Raw genomic sequence first — 12165 nt, 5'->3', positions numbered from 1 at the left:
TTCAACTCCTAGCCCAGGAATTTCCATATAATGGGGGTGCAGACAAAAAAAAAAAAAAAATGTGTATCTATATACCTACAAATGCTTGGGAAAGAAGTAAACCATACGATTACTCACAGCAACAGGAAAAACCTTGTTAGGTTTGTTTCTGAAAACAGGTTTTAATGAGAGAAGGAAACAGAAGGATACACATCCAAAGGTGAAAGACTTAGGATTGTAAAATTTAATTTCATAATCTGATAATTTTTATAAAACTATCTATATGAAAAATAAACTATCAAGCGATTGTAAGTACTGAGTACCTTGCTTTTAAAGTTTAGCCAGATGTACTAAAGGACACTGCTAAAAAAGTTTCTATGTGAAAGCCTTTCAGGGAACAAAATTTTGTTTTTATCATAAAGTAAAAACTTGCTTTTCAAACACAACTGGTTTGGACACAGACAGGAACTCGTGAATCATGACTACTGCTTCCATGCAAACAGCTGTCTCGGTTGGAAGCGCAGGTCTTGCTGCTGCGTTAGGACCAGTCCGCAGACCTGATTCCCCAGCTGCATGTTCTCTCTGACTAAAGGGGAGGGATTCCCACTGCGAAAGGACTCAGCGAGGACCTCCCATGTTTGGTCACAGGAAACCAGGTGGAATCTTCCGCAGAGGTGAGCTACCAGCCTTCAGGTCTCTGGTCAGGGCAATCACGAGGTGTGGCAGCGTCTGACTCACAGGGACGGCTTACAGGGGCGTGCCATCCTCAGGAAGAGAGCCTAGCTCCATCTGAGACCAATGAACAAATGGAGATGACTTAACCAGCTACAGGAGAAGTTCACTGCTCTGTACCTCTTACTCTCTAGGCTCTGGGGTCTTGCTGAGGATGAGAGGAGAATGGAAGGAAAAGTCTGGGGCTGCCTACCAAAGAGGACACCGCCCCATGAGTGATGGACACTTCATATCCAATGTAGAAGAAGCTACAGAAGCTGCCCCTCAGCCCTGGTAAAACGGCAAGAACAAGAAAACAAATCTACAACTTCAAAACAAAATGTGGTAATAAGGAACTCAGAAGATAAATCTACTTTGAAAATAGAACCAAAACTTCAATACCGTCCACAGGGGGAAAAGTTTATTTAATTTTGCTTGTTAGCTACGAATCAAGCAGCTGTCCTACTGTTCTTTCTGGGTGGTGTTCTGAGGCAGAACGTTCATCGTCACCGACGTGGTTCTTGTTCCTCCACAATGGAATTACTTTCAGCTCATTCATTTCTGGCTTTTCGGTTAGGGTAACAGAAGATTCTGAGTAGAACCGATTTTCACAGATATATGTAAGTGTGCCCGGTGGTGAAGCAGGTTAAGGATCTGGTGTTGTCACTGCAGTGGCTTGGGTCCCGGCTGTGGCACAAGTTCAATCCCTGGCCTGGGAACTTGCACAGGCTGCAGACGCGGCCAAAAAAATACTCCGTGTACCTACCACACAACTGTCCACGTTATCACAGGACACACGGCGTCTGCCTGAGACGCAGGCGCCTATGAACCCGCACCCCTGCCCTCCCGTGGGTGCGCTGGCCTCCCTGTCCCTATTCTGAGTTACTCCTGCCCCTGAGTATTTGTGGCCAAGAGTCCAGAGTGACAACGTTAGAGAGCCCTCAGTGCTTTGCCGAGCCAAGAGGGAAATAATCAACTCCAGCTTGATTTTTAAGGTAAAACCCTTGTTTTTCACCAATCAGAAAATATAATCTCTGCAATTATAGCCAGCGGGCTGGGGGGAGGGGGAGCAACAGGAACATAAAATCAAAGGCTGGAGGAGACAAGATGTGATCCCATGAGCGGTGGAAGGCTGGTGACGTTGTCTTTCATTTCTAAAGGCCTCGTTTGCCACGACAAGGTTGAGTCAACGAGAACGTACCAGTGTGATCCCCAAACTCCAGACATCCGAGCGGACATCGTATCCTTGTCGTGATGCACTCGGGTCTATTCTTTCAGGCTGAAACGCAAAGAGACATCGGTCATTAACTACACACACCCTCCAGGGGCAGGTAATGGAAGGAAGCAGGAGCTGGGCAGGTGGCCAGAATGCCAGCACACTCCTGGAGGAACCCACGTCTAGGGACTGACTGGGAGCAAAAGGAAGCCACTATTATACTAAAAACAAACACCAAGGAAAGACTCAACTCAGTGGCTTCCTCTGCTGGGAACACAGGCCACTCTTTTAATTCCTCCCCCTTAGGACTCACAAGGGTTTATAAAGCTGAAGCCGAGAACAGGGAGCGGAAGAAAAACGGAGGACGAGAAAAAAAATAAAGAATTGCAGGGCCAGATTAGCAGCAAATAACGGTAAAAAGAAGGAAAAAAAAGACTAGGTCATCTGATGTCACTACTCTTTGCTCCAGTGAATAAGGACATACCACAGTATATTTGAGACACAAAAGCAAATATGAGCTCAATTTATGATAATTACTCTACCCACTCCTTATCATAAAGCTAAATTTATATCTACATCTTTAAAGATATTTGTCTATTAGTCATTCTTAACCAAATTAAGGCACTGCCAATATTGAAAGATATTATCCTATCATAAGAAGAGCAGAAATCATTTTTAGTAATTTCTAGGAAGGGAGCATTTTTACATTTCCTTGAAATAAGGGACTATTATTACACAGTGTGTCAGGGATGGAGAAGAAAAGAGAGGGTATCAGCGGCCCGGAGCTGACAATGGGGCCTTAGCTCAGACTGACAGTAACGGCTGTTGAAAGAAATGTCCAGAAAAGGATAACAGTCAACTGTGTTATATTCTCTGCCTGTCAGCAGCCATTAGCTCAGAGATGTACGCATTTTGTTTTGAACACGAGGACTGTGTTGCATAAATATTCCTTGGAAGCTATTCACTTTTACTTTTAGTTGTAAATATACGTATTTACCTGATAAGATACACATTACATAAAAATCCCAGATAGTCAACCAAGCTTGAGAAAATACTCCAGCCAACAATACGGAATTAACTACACATTCTTCTCAAGCTCACATGGAACACTAACACAGACCACGTTCTGGGCCAGAAGACACACCTTATTTTAAAGAAAACACAGAAATCATGCGAGGGATGGTCTCAGACCACACAGTCATTATGTCAGAAATCAGTAACAGAAAGATTACTTGGGAAATCCTCAAATATTTGGAGCTTAAACTACACACTTCTAATAACACACAGATCACAGAAGAAATCTCAAGAAAACGTTTTTAAGTATTTGAACTAAATAGAATGAAATAATCAATGAAATTATTTACTGAAATAATTTTAATTATTTCATAGTACTCATGTTCAGTGTCCATGAAAATGAAATCACCAAAACGAAATTATCCAAGCAAGGTTTGTGAGATGCAGTGAAAGCAGTGCTCAGAGGGAGATTTATGGCACTAACTGCATACATGAGGAGAGAAGCCGGAATTAAATTGATAGCCTGACTTGACAGCGGTATGGAGTTAAAGAACAGCAAACTAACACTCAAAGCAAGGAGAAGGAAGTGATAAAAAGTAAAGCGGAAGTAAGTGAAAAAGAGAACAACAACAACAACAAACCCACAACAAGTCAACGGACCTAGAAGCTGACTCTTCGGAAAGATGCAGAAAAAAAAAAAAAAAGGCAAACTTCTGGCTACACTGACCAAAAGAAAAAGAGAGATGACTCAAGTCAGAATGAAAGAGGGGACATTACTATTGATCTTACAGAAAGAGATGAAATAGGCATTCTTTGAAAACGAAAACCTACAAAAATAACACAGAAATCTGAATAACTGCAAAACTATTTTTAAAATTACCTCATTATTAAAATTCTTTCTACAAAGTCCAGGCCCAAATAAATTTACTGGCAAACTCTTTCAAACATGCAGGGGAGAAGTAACACCAGTCGTGATCAAATTATTTTCAAAACAGAGAAGGAGGGTATTCTTCTCATTTTATGAAGCCAACATAACTATTTATGAAAACTTGACCAAAACATTACAATTAATATCCCTCATAAATAGACATGAAAATTGTTAAAATATGAGCTAACCTAATCCAGCAACATATGAAGTGGTAATACATCATAATCAAGTGGGGTTTATCTCAGGAATATAATACAGGCATAATACTTGAAAATTAATGTAATGCAGCATCTATAGAATAATTTTTTTTGGGGGGGGGTCTTTTTGCCATTTCTTGGGCTGCTCCCGTGGCATATGGAGGTTCCCAGGCTAGGGGTCTAATAGGAGCTGTAGCCGCCGGCCTACACCAGAGCCACAGCAACGAGGGATCCAAGCCGCATCTGCAACCTACACCACAGCTCACGGCAACGCTAGATCCTCGACTCACTGAGCAAGGCCAGGAATCGAACCCGCAACCTCATGGTTCTTAGTCGGATTGGTTAACCACTGCGCCATGATGGGAACTCCTATAGAATAATTTTAAAAATCATGAGATCATCTCAATAAGATGTAGGATTAGCATCTGATAAAATTCAAGGAAGATAACAACTGTTAGCATATTAAGAAGGAAATATTCTTATCTCATAAAGGGTATATAAAATAACCTAGAATTAACACCATATTTAGTGGTTAAAAATAAAACATGTCCTTCCTGGTAATTCTGGGAACAAGGCACTGCTTTTACCCAGCATTATAGTGGAGGTCCCAGACAGTACCAAAGAGTAAGGCAGGAAAAAAAACACTGCTTTTTCACAGACATTTGAATTTCTACAATGGTTCACTCAGAGAATCCCTACTCAAATTAATGAGGAAACTCTCAAGGGCACAGAACACAACGGCAAAGTAAGCAAATCCATCGCGTTTCCCTATAATGGCAAAATAGTGGGGGAAAGTTTTAGCACCCAAAACCATGAATTCCTTAGGAATAAATTCAAAAGGCCCTGAAAATGACAAAACATCACTGAGACATGGCAAGAAGACCTAAATTAACAGAGAGACATCACCCCTACCAAAAAAAACCAAAAACAACTCTGCAAAGTGAAGCCACCCATGAGGGGTGGAGAAGTTAACCGTCATCTCTCGATACAACGTGCAACTTCTCTGCAAAAGACTGATCTACTAACGCACAGGACGGTATGGGTATCTTCCAAAGAAGCTGACACAAGCACAGACGGTCCGATGACATTTCTTCAGAATCCTAGGAAACAGCGACAGAAAGCAGGACCGATGGTCTTTTTCGGCGGGCAGACACGTTTCCTCTCTTGACTGATGTGGTGATTACACAACTCACCGCGTTTGTGAAAATTCAAACGGTGCACTTAGAGTGGGCACCTGTCATCTGGGGGATGGCGGTCATGCCGCTTTAAAGCGGCTGTGTGCTTATGTCATTCGCGGCTAGAACTTCTACCAGGTGGGTGTCAGGAAAATGCATCCAATACCCAGAAATACCTTTCTTACAAAAAGATTCCGTTTCCCTTCAGGGTCATAGTGGGGCACTAACGAGTGTGCCTAAAGACTTGCACAAGAGCACTTGTTTCATCAGGGCCCAGAACCTTAAGTTATACAAGAACCTGCGGATGTTTGTCAGGCAGGGATGCAAATGATTTCTGTCCAACAACCCCAAAAGGTACTGTTCCATTGACCTGGACATAATTAGCAATTTTATATTTAGATTAGTCACCTCATTCCAATATTCTTTCTTTAGAGACTGTGAATAATGAGTTATATAAATGTCCTCTGAGCCAAGTGCACCAACCTGCCTGTCCAGTTTCCTCATTTATGAGTTAAATGTAACTTCTGACCCATGTTCATTCCTTATTTGTATGTGTAATTTTTAAAATCTATTTTATTGGGAGTTCCCGTTGTGGCACAGTGGAAACAAATCCGACTAGGAACCATGAGGTTGCGGGTTCGACCCCTGGACGAGCTCAGTGGGTTAAGGATCTGGTGTTGCTGTGAGCTGTGGTGTAGGTGGCAGACGTGGCTTGGATCTGACATTGCTGTGGCTGTGGCACAGGCTGGTGGCTACAGCTCCATTTCGACCTCTAGCCTGGGAAACCTCCATAGGCTGTGGGTGTGGCCCTAAAAAGACAAAAAAAAAATTATTTTATTGAAGTATAGTTGTGTTTAAATACTATTACAGTCGATTTACAATGTTGTGCCAATTTCTGCTGTACAGTAAAGTGACCCAGTCATACATACACGTACATTCTTTTTCTTGTATTATCTTCCACCATGTTCCATCTCAAGAGATGGGCTATAGTTCCCGCTGCTATACAGTAAGAGCACAGTGCTTATCTGCTCTTTTTCACTTTTTGTACTGAAGCACACTTGACTTACAATGTTGTGCCAATTTCTGCTGCACAGTCAAGGGACCCAGTCATACATGTACATACGTCCCCTTTCTTGTATTATCTTCCATCATTGCCTATCCCAAGGGACTGGATATAGTTATTAAAGCATCGCTGATTTATAATGTTGTACCAATTTCTGCTATATAGCAAAGTGACTCAGTCATACACATATATACATTTTTTTGTTTGTTTTTTAAAGCAATGAATTTATTTTTCCTTGGGGAAGGTGCATATTCAAATCTCTAATGCTTAAAATTTTGATCACTTTTTCTTGCATGGAAAATTTATTATATAAGAGATACAGATAATATTGGGGTTTCTAATGAGGTATAGTTGATATACAATATTATTTTCAGGTATACAACACTATGATTCAAAATTTTTATGGATTTTATAGCACTTATAGCTATTATAAAATACTAGCCATATTCTCTGTGTTGTACAATATACCCTCGCAGCTTATTCATTTTTTATATTTTCCACCATGTTCTATCCCAGGAGATAGGATGTAGTTCCCTGTGCTATACAATAGGATCTTGTTGCTCATCCATTCTAAACCTAATAGTTTGCATCTACTAATCCCAAACTCGCAGTCCATCCCACTCCCTCCCCCCAGACAACCACAAGTCTGTTCTTTATGTCTGTGAGTCTGGTTCTATTTTGTAGACAAGTTCATCTGTGCCACATAAAAGTGATATCATACAGTATTCATCTTTCTCTTTCTAACTTACTTCTTAGCACGAAAATCTCTAGTTTCATCCATGTTGCTGCAAGTGGCGCGGGGCTGTTGTGTTCTTTTCTATAGCTTTGTAGTATTACATTGTATATGTACCACATCTTCTTTATCCACTCATCTGCCAATGGACATTCAGGTTATTTCTACGTCTTGGCTATTGTGTATAGTGCTGCTATGAACACCGGAGGTACACAGACGTATCTTTTTAAACTATACTTTTGTCTGGATATATGTCCAGGAATGAAACTGCTGGATCATGCGGTAATTCTATTCTTAGTTTTCCGAGGAACCTCCATACTGTTTTCGATAGTGTTGCATCAATTTACATCCCCACCAACAGTGCAGGAAGGTTCCCTTTCTCCACACCCTCTCCAGCATTTGTATCTGTAGGTTTATTAATGATAGCCATTCTGACTGCTTTAACATGGACCTCACTGTAGTTTTCATTTGCATTTCTCTAATAATTAGTGATGTTGAGCATCTTTTCATGTGCCTACTAGCCATCCATGTCTTCTTTAGAGAAATGTCTATTTAGGTCTTCTACCCACTTTTCAACTGGGTGGTTTGTTTTTTGTCATTGAGTGGTATGAGCTGTTGTATATTTTGGAGATTAAGCCCTCGTCAGCTGTATCATTTGCAAATATTTCCTCCTATTCTGTAGGCTGTCTTTTCATTTTGTTTATGGTTTCCTTTGCTGTGCATAAGCTCGTAATAAGTTTGATCAGGTCTCATTTGCTTTTGTTTCTGTTCTCTTAGAAGACTGACATAACAAAACATTTATACAATTTACGTCAGGGAAGGTTTTGCCTATGTTCTCTTCTAGGTATTTTATGGTGTTGTGTTTTACATGTAAGTCTTTAAGCCTGTGTAATACTTCAAACATTTTGAAAAGCATTCTTCAATAGAGATTAAAGCTCTATGAAATTAACTAAAGACTTTGTATCCTAAATCTAAATCAGAAGTATGGGTCTGAAAAGCAAAAAGTTTTTTAAAACTAACTATAAGAGGAAAATACCTACTTAGAGAACAGGGTATGTAACACCAACAAAAACAGCAAAAAAGTAATAGATAAAACAATTTTATGTCCAAAACATAATTTACAAGAAATACATGACTCAAGCTATTTTGTATAGAAGTATATAAAATAAAAACCAAGGAAAAAGGAGAAATTCACCATCACGATGTTACCAAATTTTGAACAAAATCCTTCTCAATTTTTTTGGATTAAAGAAGCAAAAAAGAAGTGCTGAATAAATACAACTAATAATACAGAACAGACCTTTTCCAGTATTTCGTTTTTTAACTGACCATTTATGATGCTAAAAAAGAAACTTACTAAGGCAGAAGTGTACAAGCTAAAATACTCTGAAAGCAAGAAATAAGAAAAAAGGTGAACAAGAGTCGCTTTGTACTACCTGTGCAACAAATCATCCCTAAAACTTAACAGTGGAAACCAACAAACATTTGTTATTTTAGGTTTCTGTGAGTCAGGCTTCAGGGAGCACTTCTGATGAGTGGTTCTGACTTGGGGTGTCTCATGAGACTTTAATTAAGACGTCAGCTTGGGCTGTAGGCTTCACTAGGCTGGAGGATTTGTCACCAAGCTCATTTACACAGTTACTAGCAGGAAGCCTGGTTCAACCCTGAGTCTCTCTGTAAAGCTGTTTGTTTGTCTTCACATGGCAACTGGCTTCCCCCAAAGTGAGCAATCCAGGAAAGAAGCCACCATGCCTCTTGACGCCCTACTCTCAGAGGGACACACCGTCACTTCTGCCACATGCTATTCATGAGATGCTGTCACTATATTCAGTCCACACCCAAGACTGTACTTAGTCACTGCCTTTTGAAGGGAAGTGTATTAAAGAGATTGTGGGCAGATTTTAAAACTACCACACATACTTGGTAGTTAAAACAATGCAGTGGACAGCTTTTACCCCCAACCTTTAAAACTAAGAAAAGGAAAATATGCATATGTATACACATGCACACTCAAAGGCACACGCACATATACACACATCTGTGCTGATGCTAAGGAAAGAGTAAAACTTCACTTCACAGTTTTCAAAGAATCATGTATCTTTCCTCAAACACTCTTGGCCAAGATGGAGTTCAGTCTCAAAGAACAGATAACTATACCATCACAACCGTGCTGAGCTCTGGGAAAAAAATCTTTGAGCTCGAGGAAGCCAAAGTTATGTTTCTCATCACTAGATAATACTTTTTTACTGTATGAATAAAATAAAGATGAAGATTTTCATAACTTGATTTTTAAAACTAGCATAACCCATCTAAAACCTTTACAACGTAAAATATAAGCAAATCTAAACATTTTTATGTAGCAATCATAAATATTAATACAGCACATGTAAAATTTATTAACCATATAAACTATGAAACAGGTAGGAATTATTTCTGGAATGCCAGGATGGTTCAACCAACCTGAATTGTTTTATCAATAGCTGTACAGAACATTTCATCATATACTGAATGATGCCAAAAAGGTATTTAATAAGATTTAACAGTCATTCCTGATTCATTCTCATTCTCTCTCGCACATACATATTCTCACACACAGACATAAACACGCATACCACACATCATTCATCTAGTTCTAGGCAAAGCAATAAAAATTAACACGAGAAAAGTAAATCTGTGTGTGTATGTGTATATATATATATATATGTATATAATGATTATAAGTAGATAGATATGAAAAGATCAATAAATATGAATAAGATTATTTTTTTGCATAGTAGTACCTTAAGTAGCATCTGAAACCTAATCAAAAAAGAGGCAGAGGAGTTCCCATTGTGGCTCAGCAGCAACGAATCTGACTAGCATCCATGAGGATGCAGGTTCGATCCCTGGCCTCCCTCAGTGGGTCAAGGATCTGGCGTTGCCGTGAGTTGTGATGTAGGTCACAGACGTGGCTCAGATCTGGCGTTGCTATGGCTCTGGCGGAGGCCGGTGGCTACAGCTCCAATTTGGCCCCCAGCCTGGGAACCTCCATGTGCCACAGGTGTGGCCCTAAAAAGACCCCCCCCCCAAAAAAAAGACAGAGAGAGAGGAGGATCAGTAATTTGACTGGTTATAAAATATTATCAGTATCGGAGTTCCCGTTGTGGCGCAGTGGTTAACGAATCCGACTAGGAACCATGAGGTTGCGGGTTTGATCCCTGGCCTGGCTCAGTGGATTAAAGATCCGGTATTGCCCTGAGCTGTGGTGTAGGTCGCAGACGCGGCTCAGATCCCAAGTTGCTGTGGCTCTGGCGTAGGCCAGCAGCTACAGCTCCAACTGGACCCCTAGCCTGGGAACCTCCATATGCCGAGGGAGCGGCCCTAGAAAAGACAAACAAACAAACAAATAATAAATAAATAAATAAAATAACGTATCCGTATAAATAGCCTTCCTTTATATCGGCAGTTATTATGATGTGGGAAAACACATTCCATTCAAAATAGCAACAAGAGAAACGTCTTACTTAGCCCCCAAGAATACAGCAGTGAACTAAACAAGACAAAACCATGGTCTCAAAGGCCCACAAACTCTTCAGGAGATGCACGCAGTTAAGCCAATAGTCAGATGGTGATAAGGGTTAGGAAACAACATAGGTTAAGGAGATAAGCGAGTTGGGAGTTCCTGTCGTGGCGCAGTGGTTAACGAATCCGACTAGGAACCATGAGGTTGCGGGTTCGATCCCTGCCCTTGCTCAGTGGGTTAAGGATCTGGCATTGCCGTGAGCTGTAGTGTAGATCACAGATGCGGCTCAGATCCAGCATTGCTGTGGCTCTGGTGCAGGTTGGCAGCTACAGCTCCGATTGGACCCCTAGCCTGGGAACCTCCCATATGCTGTGGGAGCAGCCCAAGAAATAGCAAAAAGACCAAAAAAAGAAGATAAGCGAGTAATAGAGGATGCTATTTTAGATGTGGTGGCCCAGGAAGGATTGTGTAAGGGGGTGACATCTGCTCAGAGACCCAACTCAAGTGAAAGACAGGCACATTAAACATATTCACAGGGAGAGAGAGTTCAAGGTAGAAAGGTAGAAACAGCACCTCTACGTTTGCGGAACAGCACGAAGGTCAGTGTGGTGGCTGGAGCTGGGAAGGTAACATGCGAACAATCCAGAGAGACAGCTGAGGCCAAGTTACGTAGCTCCTGACAGGCCCACTTTAAGGACTCTGGACTGAGTGTTTCAGTAGAGGAGTGGCGTGATTCACCTGACAGGGCTCTGGAAGATAACTCTGGCTGCCGAGCTGAGAACAAGGGCGGAAGCAGTTGGGACCATTCTGGATTTGACTGCAGTAAGGCAAGTGAGAACTGACAGTGTCTGACCAATAAGCACCACTGGTTTTAAAGAGCAGCAGGTTCCAGATACACTTTGAAAGTCTAGCAGACAGTATTTGCTAATGGGTGGGATACAGAATGTGGCAAATAGAAAGATATAAAACTCCAAAGTTTATATCCTGAGCAACTGGAAAGAAGAAGCTGGTATTTCCTGAAAAACAGAACCGGGGAGAGGGAGACAGCTCACGGATTTTGTAGGGAGCAGAGAGGTGAAAGGACACCAAGAGTTTGGTAGAGAACATATCATATTTGCAACTCCTGTGGAATCTAAGAGGGGATTATGAAATAGAAAACTAGGTACACAATTTTAGACTTTATAGGCAAAGTGTGGGCCCAAAAGCATCTACTCTGTGACAGGCACTGCACGTCACTGAATAAAAGAGACAGAGAGTATTAATCTTTAAAACCAGAACTCACTAGAGGAATCTGGGTAGTTAAAAGAAGAGATCTAGCAATTTCACTTCTAGATATTTATCCCAAGAAAACAAAAAAACCAAAAACCATTGTGTGCCAATGTTCATGCAGCATTATTTGCAGTAGCCAGAATAAGGAGGCAACCTAAGTGTCCACCAACAGACGGATGGATAAAGAAGTATATGGCTATACAATGGAATACTATTCAGCCATTAAAAAAGAAAGTTTGCTATTTGCAGCAACATGGCTAGATCTAGAGGGTTTTATGCTAAGTGAAGTAAGTCAGACAAAGACAATACCATGAGATTTCACTTAGATATGGAATCTAAAAAACAAAAAGAACAAACAAAACAAAATGAAAAAGGGAC

General features: G+C 40.8%; 1 protein-coding gene across 2 annotated transcripts in view; it reads right to left on the bottom strand.

Moving 5' to 3' along the window:
* Window positions 1-12165, bottom strand: part of MAP2K4 (mitogen-activated protein kinase kinase 4) — a 114189-nt gene that overhangs the window by 10585 nt on the left and 91439 nt on the right. For both annotated transcript variants that reach the window (XM_021067890.1, XM_003132006.5), the window contains one exon: window positions 1892-1969. In XM_021067890.1, the coding sequence (XP_020923549.1) occupies window positions 1892-1969 (78 nt within the window). The remainder of the gene's footprint in view (window positions 1-1891; window positions 1970-12165) is intronic.

The sequence above is a fragment of the Sus scrofa genome, chromosome 12 (genome assembly GCF_000003025.6).
Source record: "Sus scrofa isolate TJ Tabasco breed Duroc chromosome 12, Sscrofa11.1, whole genome shotgun sequence".
NCBI lineage: Eukaryota > Metazoa > Chordata > Mammalia > Artiodactyla > Suidae > Sus > Sus scrofa.
Note: the sequence above shows the minus strand (reverse complement) of the source record. Positions and strands in the feature narration are given on the sequence as shown.